This window comes from Centroberyx affinis, unplaced genomic scaffold (genome assembly GCF_046629955.1).
Source record: "Centroberyx affinis isolate AG114_WGS23_722 - 3 ecotype Tasmania unplaced genomic scaffold, CSIRO-AGI_Caff_v1 ptg001696l_1, whole genome shotgun sequence".
Taxonomy (NCBI): Eukaryota; Metazoa; Chordata; class Actinopteri; order Beryciformes; family Berycidae; genus Centroberyx; species Centroberyx affinis.
Window position 1 is genome coordinate 237,632 of NW_027280112.1, and position 14,873 is coordinate 252,504.

General features: G+C 44.1%; 1 protein-coding gene across 2 annotated transcripts in view; it reads left to right on the plus strand.

Moving 5' to 3' along the window:
• The window catches only part of LOC139651647 (microtubule cross-linking factor 1), a 58,142-nt gene that overhangs the window by 20,552 nt on the left and 22,717 nt on the right, over positions 1 to 14,873 (plus strand). Inside the window, exons 3-6 of one of the 2 annotated variants that reach the window (XM_071528649.1) lie at positions 6,683 to 6,742; positions 6,910 to 8,298; positions 11,166 to 11,312; positions 14,484 to 14,585. In XM_071528649.1, coding sequence (XP_071384750.1) covers positions 6,683 to 6,742; positions 6,910 to 8,298; positions 11,166 to 11,312; positions 14,484 to 14,585 — 1,698 coding nt within the window. The remainder of the gene's footprint in view (positions 1 to 6,682; positions 6,743 to 6,909; positions 8,299 to 11,165; positions 11,313 to 14,483; positions 14,586 to 14,873) is intronic. The other variant, XM_071528650.1, reaches the window with a different exon arrangement.

Sequence of the window (14,873 nt, forward strand, 5' to 3'; positions counted from 1 at the left end):
AGAAAGAAAAGCCAGCACTCATAATGTCCTTTTGTCTTTTTAATTAAATGGGCAGCTATAGAGCACAAACGACGGACGCGTTTCAGCAATAAGCCATCATCAGCGTTGAAGGTCAGCTAGGCTAACTAGCTAACCGAGATAACTTTGGCTATCAGTGGTTCATTTGAATGACTTTAAAGTGAACAAACAAAGGCAGTGCCACCTTTTGGTCAAAAGACTCGGTACAAATGTGAGTGATTTGTTTGCTCAGTGGGTTAGCAGTTCACTTAATCAACCATTATTGAGCGTATGAAACTGTCATTTGGCTAAGAAATTTGAGACTCAAACCAATCCTGACTTGATTCACTACTGTTGAAAAAAGAATCAATTTAGTCAAAAGAGTCCGTCTTCCCACGACCAGTTCTCCGGGCTTCAGTCTAACGTTTCTTTGGCTCCGCCCATCAACATTTAACTCAACCAATAAGATTCTTTCTGCCTCCAGAGCAGCTTTGCCTCCCAGAAACGTTTGTAGATCTAAAACTCCAATCTGCGTGTGTCTCTTTGTCTGTCTGTGTGTGTGTTTATATGTGTGTGTGTGTGTGCCTGTAGGCATGAATGTGTGTGTTTGTATTCATGCAGACAAACAGCAGCTTGATCACGATGGCAGCTGGCGACCTGAGGGCCAGCTTGTATTGATTATGACAGGGACTTTAATTGAGTTTCATTCAAACTCAGGGCATATTCAAAGCTCATTCACCATACCAAACGAATCCATCTGTCACAATTAACCTGTAAGAGCCACAAACACACCAGTGAGCCTTTGTTTTCATATTTCTGTGTTATCCAGATTTAGCTAGATGAAATCCCGCATCAGATGTACTCGTGTTAATTATCTTAATTGTTTCAGGAATTTAGAGCTTCTTACACACTGCGTAAAAAGGTGTTTCTTTGCATATCCCACTGAGACACACATAGATGTTCTGCATGCTTTTCACTGCAGCTGTCAGAGAGTAAGGTCGAGCAGGAGCAGGAGGGCGCTTCAGCAGGGACGGACACATTAGCTGTTACAGGGATCAAACTCTGTGACCTTCCAGTTATGAGATGGTCCCTCTAATGCATGTTGTTTCCCCCTGATGAGCTGTTTATGTGTCCTCTCTCTGTGAAATGCTAATCTTATTGACCCAGTATGGATCGACTAGGCCTGCAGGTGTGTAAGTGGGTTTGCCTAGTAAATCTTAAATAGTCTCCTCTCTCTTACATGCATTTGCATTTAGCAGCAGCCCCACTGAAAGACATTGGAAAATATAGACACAACAGCACTACAGTGACAGTTTTGCTGCCCCCTTGCAGCAGCTGATAATGCAATAACTTGTCTAAATATAATAAAAATGTCCCTCTAAATGGTTTGAAAATGGAACAAGAGCTGTTCATGTAGTAAATTGCTGGACTGCTGGCATTTTAAAATGATCAAATAAATCAAATCAAATAAAAAAGAAGTATTATTAATATTATTACTTCATAAGCGGTGTAACATGTTTTTATAATTAGGCATTTCTTCTTATTCTTATTACATTATTTACATTATTAGTCAATATTATGACACCATCATTAATAGATTTCACTGCATTTTTGACCCAGTCAGAGGGACAATTTATTACATTTTAACAAATTATTACTTTATTGTTATTATTACATTGTCAGTTGCTACACCCCTAATATATAGTATTTCCACTACGGCTTTGTTTGATTGCACAATTAGATTTTTTCATTTGATTAGTTGGATTTAATTATTTTTTAAACACACTGTATGAGTGACTTCCCGGAAATTATTAAGCATGATGAATAATCTAAACATCAGTTTGCATCATTGCTTTTGCAGGTGAACAGCAGTGTCAGTCTCTCAAACGGACTATTCGATTAGTCGGGGAAAGAAATCTCGACTATTGCGCCTTCACAAGTCTTTTAGTCAAGTCTTATTGCGCTCATGCCGCTGTTTCTCTGTGTCTGTACGTGACTTCCATATACAGTAAGCAGGGATCCCTGGTAGTGGCGGTCTGGGGTTCTGAGGAGCTTTGTACAAGATGCTTTCTAATCCGCAGTCTCCCCGGAGAGATTAGCTCTGTCACCAGGGCCGGGAATTAAACCACGACTGGTGCTGGAGATACCGACACAGACACAGAGCTCAGGCCAGACTGGGAGGCTAGGGGAGGGGGGGGGGGGGGGGGGGGCAGGCTGGGGGACCGGGTGTAGTGAAGTAGTGGTAAATAAATAAGCAGGTAAACCATGACATGCAGTCTGTCATCACCAAATAAAGACAGCTATATTTTCAGAATAGTGTGACTTGATGTTTTATTTTCCGGAATAGAATATTAATGTGGCTTAAATCAGTCTGAACTCCTTACTATAACGTACGCTGTGACTTTATATCATGAAGATTTTGGCCTTGAATCCCATCTCATCTTTTAAAAGTTTGGTGACTGAGTGTAGTTGCATTTACCCTCTTCTAGATCACCGACTGGACTAAAACAGTGCCAAAACAGCTAATAATATAAGATGAACTTTATTGATCCTCGAGGGGAAATTGGGTCGTTACAGCAGGAGTGTCAGTTGGATTAAAGAAGATTGGAAGATTAAAACAGTAATAAAAGATTAATATTAAATTAAATTAAAGAGAGTCTTGATGATCTTGATGATGTTAATAAAATGTTTCTCCGTGATGTCTGAAATGCAATTTGCCTGAGGATGGCTATACATATACTGTCACATTTACAATTTACAATAATGGTGTTTAGTTTGATAGACTTATCCAGTGGTTCTCAAACTTTTTCACGTCAAGGACCCCTAAACTGACACAAATTAGACCACGGACCCCCATTTGATAAGATTTTGTCCCAGGGTCCCCCATCTGATAAGATTTTTGCTTTTAGATGATTTATTACAGAAAGTGTATGAAATCCATGACCAAAATAGTCATACATTCTGTCATTGTGTTACTTATGGATGGAATTATAGTGAAAATAAATTATTCCCCTTTCTGCTGGGGACCCCCTGGAACCCCCTCAAGGACCCCTGGGGGTCCCCGGACCCCACTTTGAGAACCACTGGATTTATCTATTTGAGACCAGTCCGTATTTGTTTTAATTCAGAATCAGAATCACTTTAGTACAATAAATGTACAGGGATTTGTCTTGGTGACACTGGTACAGGAACATGCTGACAACTCACAAAGTGACTAATGTCATCCAGTGCAGGTCAGCACTATAGACTATAGTATATTACATGCAGTAGGTTGCAGTCGTACAGTGCTGGAGAGTCCTGCAGTGAAATGGAGTGAAAATACCACAAGATAGTAGGCAGTAGGATGGAAATGCATGGAATAAGTTCTGAGCCTTGTGGAGCATAGATACAGCTCCTGAGGCTGAAGTGGCGTACGTAATTACATGACTCTACTCTGAATAGAGGCGTTGTAGTTGAGGCGGCCTCAGGAAAAGATAAGGAGAGGTGCAGTTTGCCAGGTAAAGTTTGTCTTCCAGCTAAAGTTCGTCTTCCAGGTAAAGTTTTTCTTTGCTTCCGGCCATTTTGGCAGGAAACCAGCTATTGTTTGGGACTTCTAAAAATCCTTTTGACAGGTAAAATTTGGGGTTCAACCAATGTGTTAAGTTTCCTGGGAGGGGAGCCAGCAAGAGAGAAAGTTAGTGCTGTAATTAGGTCAAACACAACATAGACACACACACACGCAGACATATACACACTCACGCACACATTGAGACATCTAGGGAATATCACTTAGGTGTCTTTCTGACAGGCTGTTTTGTTCAAGCTTCCTTTCATACCAGTGATGAGCAATCTTCTCACTGATCGCTGATCAAGAAACCGCCATTTACTCATCAGCCTATCTGCATTCAACTCATTAGATTATTCCCTTTAACAGAGGTTGAGCTTTGGATCAGACGCAGTAACTTCAGACAAGACTGCAGAGGCAACAGGAGGGCAGGCAGAAAGGCTTGAAACACTTCTGTGTGTCAGAACTTCAACGTTTTCTCAAGAACACATTGATGAAAGACGTATTAGAGCAATTATAATATAATAGAGGCATTAGTGCAGAACATGTTTTGAATAACAGAAAAGAAAGCTGTCCTCAGATTACCAGAGGTTAGGGTTACATTTCACGTGTAACTGTTATTCCAGGCAGTGAAACAAGCTTTCTTTACAGTGCAGTAAATAGGCAAGAATAAATGAGCTTTAGATTCACACAGGTGAAAATGTTATCAGTCTGTTTTGTTTGCATTACAATGTTATTAATTCTCATTAGTTCTGAAGTATTTTACAGTTTACTCACAGTGGAGATCCAACTATGTGAAAGTAATAATTCACAACATTTTCATATTAATAAATGTCTATTTTGCTACTCTCTATCGCTGACTGATGTAACACAATAGTGAGTCAACCTCTATCCAGTTCCTGAAAGCCTCTTCTAAACACAGAGAGTTTGGTAGGTTTTTCCTGGGAAAAAATCCTCTGATACACAGGAAATGATGTGTTTTCGGTTTCCAGCAGCAACAGCGGTTTGTTTGGAATAAATAGAAGAAGAACTGAGCAGTTAGCATGAGCAGCGATAGCCACCATGTCTGAACAGACAAAGAAGAGAGCTGTAGCCACCTACAGAAACTCAAACTCCATCAACAGAAAATCCAAGGAAAAAGAAGAAGTCACAGTATTGAAAGTTTGACTGACAGGTGATCTGTGGGAAGTGCAGTGCAGAAACACCACAGCAATGAGCGCTTAGCACCAAAGATGTCATTAAAATAAAAAAACAACAATATTGCAGATTTCATGACACAGTTTACCAAAAAACACCAAATAGCTGTTTTCTTCCCCCCTGTTTTTCCCTCTTGCCCTGTGTCTCTGTGTGTATCTGTCTCTGCCCTCTGTCTGGTTACAGTCATGTTTTGGTGCCGTTTCTAAGTGGGCGCTCCCTCCTTGTCGCAGAGCCAGGGACTGAGTCAAGGTCCGTCCCTGCTCCGGGCAAAACGGGTTCACCCTCACACTTTCCATCTGTCTGGCCATGAATGATTCAAACTGGCCCACCGCTCTATTTTGGTTGGCGCCAGACCTTCTACTGTGAAGAGTTCTCTTTTTGTAAAAAAAAAAAAAAAAAATGAGAGAGGTTGGCACATTGTTTCCTAAAAACAGCAATAATTGAAACACTGATGAATAATATGCATTCTTCACTGACATCGATCTTCACTGGCATGTGTTGGGGTGAATTTATCAGTTGATGGTTGAACCTGGGTAATAACAAGCAATTTGTGGTTGTCATGTTTGACATCGGAGTACATAGAAATTTGATTGCAATATTGAGATTGGAAATATCAGCAGGTTATATTTCCTAGAAAGGGGCCTGGCCTGTAGCTTAAATGATCATAAGAACCTTTAAATAACACTGCCAGGGCAGCAATCTGTTCCTGGAAAAAAGGTTCACACTTGAAAGCTCTGCACTCTGCATTAATAGAGTGGGATTGCTTCCCCTTCTCTCTCTTTCTCTGTCTCTTTCTCTCCACTCTCTCTCTCTCTTTATCTCCACCCTCTCTCCCTTCCTCTCTCTCAAGTGCTTGTGTATCTTGCCCCTGTCCTGTGAAACTATAGCCCCTGCTGCAAGAAAGCGGACAGATTTGCTAAAAATGAATGATTTTATTATGTCAGTAAGGCTCTAAGCTGGCGTGCAGAAGGCCCCATTTGATCCAGGCTTTGCGTGCGGTGCCCAGTATTAGCCACAGGACAGATTTCCCCATCGGACAGGCAGATGTTTCCCCAGAGTGTTGTGGAAACGCTGTGTGTTGCCGAATCTGAGCCGGGATAAGAAGTCTGTCACACTGAGCTCTGAATGGGATCTAATGCACCCGGGCGCATTATACAACCAAAGCCACGCCAAAACGTCCCATTCATCTGAAGACATTCTGAAGTTTTTTCCGAATTGAAACTGGAGCGTTATTGTCAGAACTGACAATACAAATGACCACAAATACATTTACCATCCAGCTTCATTCCCTGGGATACACCCCCCTCCCACACACACACACACACACACACACACACACACACCCCCCGCAGGAACACTGGCATCGTAACCAGATGTTAGCCTTTGATACAGGCTATTACGATGGCTACATGTGCATGAATCGGGCCGTAATTATGTCACGTGATCTGCAATCTGCATTAGAGTAAATACTTCCTTATTAGACTTAGCTTTGACCCGATGGTGGAAATGTTATGTAAGACTTCCACATAGATTAATGTCCCTCTTTGCCTTTCATAGTCTCCCATCATGCAGCGCCTGCTTCGCATCAGGGGAGTTAGTGCACATGTTGGTGAACGCCTTAACTCCTCTACATTGGGTGTTACGCGCCACCATCATTATCACTGTCATCATCAGTCATTGCGCATGTCTGCATAAGCACCGGCATCATGATGTATGGGAATATCAATAAGCGTCTTAAAAGTGCGTAGATCTTCATTATTGAATTCACAATGCCCTTTTTATTGCACTCATCAGTGTGCTGTAATGTAGAGCTGTGTAATTTCCCCTCTCCCTCAAACAGCGATGCCGCCGAACGTCAGCTGAATGTTTCAAGATTGGATAAGTGTTGTTTGTGTTGTTTTGCATACATTTTTCACATCCTTCTTCTCTTATGTTCTTTCACAGACTGCACTGAGGAGACGAGGAAGCAGGGAAACATTCAAGGACAAGAAGTCCATGAGTCAGGTAAGAGATTTTTGTTAAATTACCCTTTTTTTGTGTTTCCCTCTCTTCTGCATTCAGTATGGTAAGTTATGTTATAGACGTAAATGGTTTACTAAGAGGTTTTCATTGCATCTAACCTCCCTTTTCTCCTCCTCCTCTCTCCTCTTACCCTCCCTTCTCTTCTCTAGGAGGACAGTGCAGACCTCAGGTGCCAGCTCCAGTTTGCCAAGGAAGAGTCCACCCTGATGAGGAAGAAGATGGCAAAGCTTGGCCGGGAGAAAGATGAACTGGAGCAGGAGCTGCAGAAGTACAAGTCAGTTTACGGGGACGTGGACAGTCCCCTGCCGCTTGCCGAGTGCTCTGGCGGGGGTCCGCACAGCACGCGGGAGGCCGAGCTGCGGTTACGCCTCAAACTGGTGGAGGAGGAGGCTAACATCCTGGGCAGGAAGATTGTTGAGCTGGAGGTGGAGAACCGTAGCCTGCGGGCGGAAAACGAAGACATCCGCTGTCAGTATGAGAGAGACTGTTTCGGCCGCGAACCCTTCTCCAGCATGCCCTCCTCACCGTACGGCGGCGACGCGCTGGAGTCGGCCAGCGAGCTGCGGCGCCACCTCCAGTTTGTTGAGGAGGAGGCTGAGCTGCTGCGCCGCTCCATCTCAGAGATCGAGGACCACAACAAGCAGCTGACCTCCGAGCTCAACCGCTTCAAGTTCGGCCCCAGCAGCAGCTCCGGGCTCGCGGGGGAGGAGGGCGGCGAGGGCGGGGTGTTTAAGCACGGCAACGGGGGGAACGGTAACGGCTCCAGCGGCGGGATGATGATGGAGGAGCTGAAAGCAGCCAGGATGCAGATCAACGAGCTGAGCGGCAAGGTGATGAAGCTGCAGTACGAGAACCGCGTCCTCATGTCCAACGTCCAGCGCTGCGACCTGGCTGCCCATCTGGGCCTGCGCACCGGCAGCCCGCGGGACAGCGACGCAGAGAGCGACGCGGGCCGCCGAGAAGCTTCCGAGGAAGAGGAAGCGGGGCGACTCCTCCTCCTCCACCCCAAGAGGGAGGGGCCTGTTGGGGGCGAGAGCGACTCGGAAGACCTGTTTGAGAAAACGGCGACCACCTCAGGGTTCGGAAGCATCAAACCTTCGGACGGCAGCGAGCTCAGCGCCACCGAACTGGCCAATCGCAGGAGAGAAGACCGCGAGTCGTTCTCAAATGTGAAACGCGAGGCGGAAAGGCTGGGGAAGACGGTGGACCGGCTGATCACGGACACCGACAGTCTGATCTTTGAGGGCAGGCTGCTGGTCACCACAGGAGAAAGTCTGGAGGGAGGGGCAGAGTCTGGATCCAAACCGGACACCCAAGTCCTCGATACCATCAACACTCGTATGAAGGCCTTCCGCACCGAGCTGCACATCTTCATGGAGAAGGTGGACCACCTGGGGGAGGGGCTGAGAGACAGGACGGACGATCTGTCACCCATGCCCAACCTCACCGAGTCCAGCAGCTTCCTGTCCACGGTCACCTCCATGTCCCGCGACTCGCCCATTGGCACCTTGGGAAGGGACCTGGTGACGGACTTCCAGGTAAGTCCCATAGATAGACTTTGTGTGACCTACAGGTCCCATACTGTTTGTAGGCTGACACCACCTGCTACATCTAGACATTACCTTTCTCTGGCTGCTTCGTTCTTTTGCAAAAAAAAAAAAGAAGAAAAAAATCAATAAGGGAGAAGGCCTGCCAGCCAGTATGGCAGTTAGCCGTGATGGGAAAAAAAAAGTCAATAATCTAGGCTTTTCTCATGACCGTTGCAAAAAGAGGTTCTTTTAAAAGCATGCATTGTAATATTGATTAGCATTCAGCCTCAAAAGCGCCCCACCTGGTTGTGATACCATGTCACAGAAAGAAAAGGGCAGTAGAGAAAGGCTGAAGTCATGAAAATATCACGCCAGATGGCTTCATGACTTTAAAACAGCAGTAGGCAAAAATGTGTTAGTCTGCAGTGTCATGTAAAGCAGTGGGCAGAATCCAGATATATAACCATTAGAAAACCCACGGGTGTGTTTCTAAGTGTTGTAATTCATTTAGGTTTGATTTAAATGCCTCCGAGTGAGCAGTCATTAGTAGACCATTTTAAGGCCACTAAATGAGATCCTAAGTCAGCAGCGCGTGAAAAAAATCAGTCGTAATTAAAGTCAGTGGCAGTGCTGTACATCTTCAGCAGAGGAAGCCGCATCCAGAACACATACTATCCACAGCCATGCTTTCCCCATCAGCGGAAATCTCATTAAATTTAAAATCCCCAGGTGAACACGGATTGATAAAATATGGTGAGAGACTCTATAGACCATCAGACCTCCAGTGCCACCACAGGGTGACACAGCAGCCCCCTGCCCCACCAGGAGCCACCCAGCTCAACCACACTGGCACCACCACCAACTCCCCCCCCCCACCCCCGCCCCACCCGACTCACCACCACCATCGCTTCCTGCTGCTCCCACATTCACATCTGCATCTCCATGCACACCCTCATAGCCAGCAGCCCTGCCTGCCTCCTTCTCCCTGCACTCACTGTCTGCAGCTGCCCTGCTTCAAGTCAGCCAGGGCCAAGGGAGGGTGCTTGGGAGGGTGCTTGGAAGGGTGCTTGGAAGGGTGCTTGGGAGGAATGGAGCGAGTACAAAGGGGGGGTTCAGGCAGCTTCTTCCATTTGGCTTGATTTAAAGCTTTTCTTGCCATAGTGGACTGTTGCATGCTGAAGTATAGTAAATATAATTCTCCATATAGCCCCGCTACATCATTTGTATGACTCATTATGACACATAACAAATGGTGTAGCTATTATGTTTGCCCAACATATCACCACGCACACACACACACATACGTGGGATGGGTTACTCCATGGTGTTGCCAAGGAGACGAACCATAAAAATGTGTGCACTGTCTAAAATAACCTCTGTTCAATAACATAGCGCCTAAACCAGAGTTACATGGCTCTGCGTGAGTTGCCTGTGGAAGAACCTTGCTGGCTGGCATCCTGCTTTCTGTCCTTGTTATATTCGACTTGCCGCTTCGTATAAGTCAACATGTCAACATACCGCGTGCTCTTCCACAACAAGTTCATTATCTCCTTGCTGCATGATTGGGCAGACAACATCTTGGATGTCTTTTTTAATGAGTCAGACTGTTGGATAGAAAAAAATAAACAGCTCTTCAAACGTTTCTCACAACCTGCTGTGCTTTGTAGATATAGTAGATTGAAGCTGCCTCCATATTCATTCTATCCAATGACTTGTTTGTGCTTTACCCCTCTGCCTGTAGGACTCCCTGGTTAGTCTGGGTGGAGCTGGGTGGATGGGGCTTACTCTAGGCTAACCGCTGTACTAACAGCTGACGCTCTCTCATGCAATAAGGCCTTGGTCTATCAAGAATTGATGAAGATTAACAAAGTTGTAGAATCCTGCAGTTTTAAGATATGCAAGATGAATTTAATAGATTCCGGAGCAGAAATTGGGTCATTGCAGCATCAAAGAGTAGGATATAGACACAAATGCAATAAATTAAAAAAAGATGATTGAAGATGATAATACAGAGTTCCTACTGGTTAGGAAGAATCCTCACTATGTTACAGAAAAATGTGACTACTGCTGCAAAGGGAGGCGACTAGCATGGCGCCATCTTGAAGCTTTAGATCAAAGCCTCAAATGCCTCCAGTGTATTTTAAATGCTGTAATGTTTGAAAACAATGTTCTGCATAGTATTTATACGGGTTAAGGTCCAAGCTTACTGCTTCTACGACATGCACGGCTGTGCACGGCATGTGTTAAAAAGTATTAGCGTGCTAGTTGTCGCTCTGCAGTTTGCCGTGGTTATCTCTCAGCTGTTGGTTTGGACTCATGTATCCCTCATTGCATGCGCTTCATAACAAGTGTTTTGCATTCTTTTTTCCCCCCGACCCTCTCTTTGTTCCTCTTTGTGTTCCCGCCAGATGTTTCAGCCCATGATTTTGTTCATCCTCATTCTCGTTCTCTTCTCATCTCTCTCATACGCCGTCGTCTTTAAGTTGGTCTTTCTCTTTGCGCTTTTCTTCGTACTCTAGTCCGTTCGTTCTTCTCCACGCTGTGTAGTCTCTTAGTTGATTTTCCCCCCCTCTGCTTATATTCTTTACCCATTTTTTGGTTTTTGTTTGTTTTTTTTCCCGCCCGCTTTCTTTCCTCGTCCCCCCCCTCCCCCTTTGTTGTCTTCTGTCTGTTTGTCCACAATCCACCTCACGCACCCCTCCTCCAACACTTCACCACCATCACCACCATCCACGCCCTTCTACCCCTCTCCTGCCACCCTTGTGACTCTCACCTCCCACCCCTGCCCTCCCCACCCTTCCCATAACCCCCTAACTCCTTTCACCAACCCTCTACACACCCCTGCCCCACCCTACCCCACCCCACGTCACTCACAGTCCGGTCAGAGGGATGAGCTGGAGTGGCGTCTAGGACAGGAGCGAGGCGTGGAGCCCCAGAGCCAGAGCCAGGGTGGGGGCCCGGCCCAGAGCAGGGGAGCCGCGGGACTCACTAGGTACCACAGGCCCCTGGCTTTAAGAGCAGAGGTCAGTGCCTCCTCCCTCCTCCATCTCCCTTCCACCTGTGGGACCGAGTTGACACTGGCTCCACCACCGGCCCCAAACAGAGGCTTTCTGACTTCGGCCATTTTTGACCTGGACCCTATTTTCCAATCATTTTCCATCATGCCAATTGATTCTGACCAAAATCTGGTCAGATGCTTCACTATAGAGCTGCTCACATCTTGCTTGCCTGGGTGCACGGCTTTCAAATACAGTCCTTAGGGCTAATGGACGCTCCAAAAATCAACCCCAAATCTACCCAAAGCATGTCTTTTTTCAACACATTGATTACTCGCTCTGTAATGAGACATGTCACTAAAAAGATGTATGTATGTCATGCCTTTCTCGTACAGTTTTGATGCTACTTTGGTCATTGCTGAAGCTCTTTCTGGTTTACTCTTTGCCCGCCGGCTGTGGCTGCCTGTCTTCATGTGCCGCTGTGTAAAGTTAGTGCAAAATAAATAGTGAAAGTTGTCATGTCATAGATAAACTGAAAATTAAATGTATACATCTTAATACAGTGTCAATATGTTGAAAAATACATGCTTTGGATGCTTCTGGGATTGATTTTTGGAATGTCTATTTGCCCTGTAGGACTGTATTGGACAGCGGCGCACGAAGGAGCTCTATAATGAAGTGCCTGTGCTTTCTGCCGCAAGATTTTTGTTAGAATTGATCGGAAATAATGATGGAAAATACTGTGAAAATAAGGTGCAGTTCGAAAATGGCTGTAGTTATGCTTTATAGTTAATTTTCTTGCATATATAAAATGCTTAAACATAGAAACAGGAGGGAAAAATGCATTATGATTACTGATTTATTTCCTGAAGTACAGTGAGTTTATTTACATGCATATATATGCATTTGAAAATAAATCCTGCAAATTATACAGGTTAGAGGGAAACAAACCTCAAAAAAAACATCTCACCTCCAAAATATATAAGGTGTTTTTATGATTATACTGCACTGTAGATTTGGCCTGTTTGGATTTGGACCAAATTGAAATAAAATGTTATAATGAGAAGGCCACTCAGTCCGGCATGTCTAGTGACACTCCAGCCACAGTCACTTTTTGATGCTGAACAAGAATTCACTTCATTCACTCGTTCTACTTCCTTGTTTCTCACACTAAATATCCACTCCCACAGCCACTGATGTTTATTTTCAAATCCTTTTGATTTGGCATTTTCTTATTGCTTTCTAATTCTTTTTCTAACCATTTGCCACTGGACATTTTTGTGACGTTTTACTCCTTCGAAACGATAAGCAGAAAGTAGACTTCGTAAGTACTTCAAACTTCAGTGGGGTTAGTCTGTTTGCATCCTAATTCTGAAAATGGAGCAGTAAATGCTCAGAGCAAAATCCGAGCCATTTCTAGCACTGTAACGTAAATCTATTGATCTTATGCTAATTTCTAGAGCCAGCTTAGTCCGCTGGTTGGACGTACAGTGCGTTGCCCTCTAAAACAGCGTGAGACAGCAGCCACGCACAGCTATATTGACATGACTCGTTCTGCTTATGTATGCACACAGCGTATCAAGCCTGAGTCTGCACACAGTGTTCTCGGCTCTACTGTCATGACTTTACTCAGCAAATCAAACGCATGTACGAGTGCATTTTTACACAGAAGTGTCTCGCAAACGCTGAGGAAATTAAAAGACAGTGAGCAAAAAGGCCAGAGTGATAATATCAGATCGCACTGTATCTCTGTCAGATCCATCAATGACTCTGCTGTTTAGTAAACAGGCAGGACGCTGTGATTCATGATCGCTGCCTCATGCTCGTCTTCATAGAGAAATCGCCCGCTGTTATATAATACAGAATACTGGCAGAGGTGATGTGGCACATAACTGTTACAGTTACAGTTATGGCACATTTGGATGGATTTTTTTTTGTTTTTTTTCCCCCTGTGCTTTCTGCTGCAATGTAATCTGTGAGGTGAAATGAATGAATGGGAAAGCAGCTTGGATATGGCAGGATTAGCACTGTACTGTAGGCCTATGTGATTTGCATTTGACATTGGGGCTGACAGAGAGGCGATCCTGGGTCGGTACACACTGAGCAGCTCCACTTACTGTTGGAGAGTACAGTAAGAGCTGCACAGGAAAAAAAAAATCAAATGAAATGGTATTACTGACCGCTGCAATTTCCAGATCGCAAGAGCCTACGCTTTTTTTTTTTTTTTTTTTTAGAGGGAAAGATGGTCGAGAGATGTAATCTGTTGGAGACTGTCATTACATTCAAACCATAAGCATTAGCATCTCATTTCCCTGTGAGCATTTTTTTGACCTGCAGAAGAAGAAATGAAATAGAAAAAAACTCTATCTACTTGTATCCAATTCATATCACAATTGCAGTATTCAGCAAAAAATAAATTTGAATATAAAAAGTTAATTTCCATAAGGCCATATGTCTATTTTGGGAACTCATACCTTGCTGAAGGTTTAATAAAACACAAATGATTACATCCAGTAAAATGTCACTATTTTGTAAATAGCAGGCTCAAGATTACTAATAACTTCAGTAATATTCAATGGTGAGTTTTATTTTCATGCCATTTTTCAAGAGTAGGTGGGACTGTTTTCAAATAGTGGCTACTTTTTTTAAACTAAACTCTTTATATGATGTTTTGTCAGTGTCAGTGTCGGTAAAGTACATTCACTGTTCCAATGTACAATATATACGATGACAGTATCATTTTTCTCTCCACAGCTCTGCATTCACTGTTCTGTGAAGCCTAAACTAACTATTGGTAATTCAGAAAAGGCAGCGTGTGAATCATGGATTATACCGTGTGTGGTTTGATCAAAAAGCTTTGATGTTGCAGGGTGTAGAAATAATTAGTGCAGTACCAAATCATAATCATTCCCTGAGTCTTTGCAGAATACGTTGTAATGGATTTCTCCTTGTGAGGAGGTCAGATCTCATTTGTGATGTAGGTTTTTCAGTCTCGCTCTGTGAATTTTGTTTTGCACTGGAATTTGAGGAGGGCCAATAAAAGCGAACAAATATAATCTGCCAGCTCATACAGAAAGTTCGAATGATTTACTTTCAATTATATATTTAAAACACGACGACAGCCAGATATCAATATGATGATTTACATAATCCAAAGAGCTGTGGAAGTAACTGTGTGCTGTGGTGTTGTGGGTTCAGCTCCGGGACTCGACTGCTTCTGACATCCAGTTTCGTCTGGATCATGAGCGAAGGCTGAGAGCGGCACCGGAGGACCGGGAGGCGCTCGGTTCTCTACCCCAGGTACAGTACACAGTCAGTTACAGCAAGGTCAGAAATGTCTTCAGATCATGAGAGTGTCTTTTGTACGCTTTCATTAACATGGAATTAGACAGCAGACATAGCAAAATACACAGAAATGAATAGAATTAGGTCCAAAATCAGTCTAATTGCCAGGTGCATTTACATGTACTAGGAGAGCGGTGGTGAGTTGGTGTACAACATAAATACATCAAAGAGAAGACACACAAACAAACACAATGCACAAAGTAAGAAACAAGATATTCTACTCAGTACACACAATCCAATCCA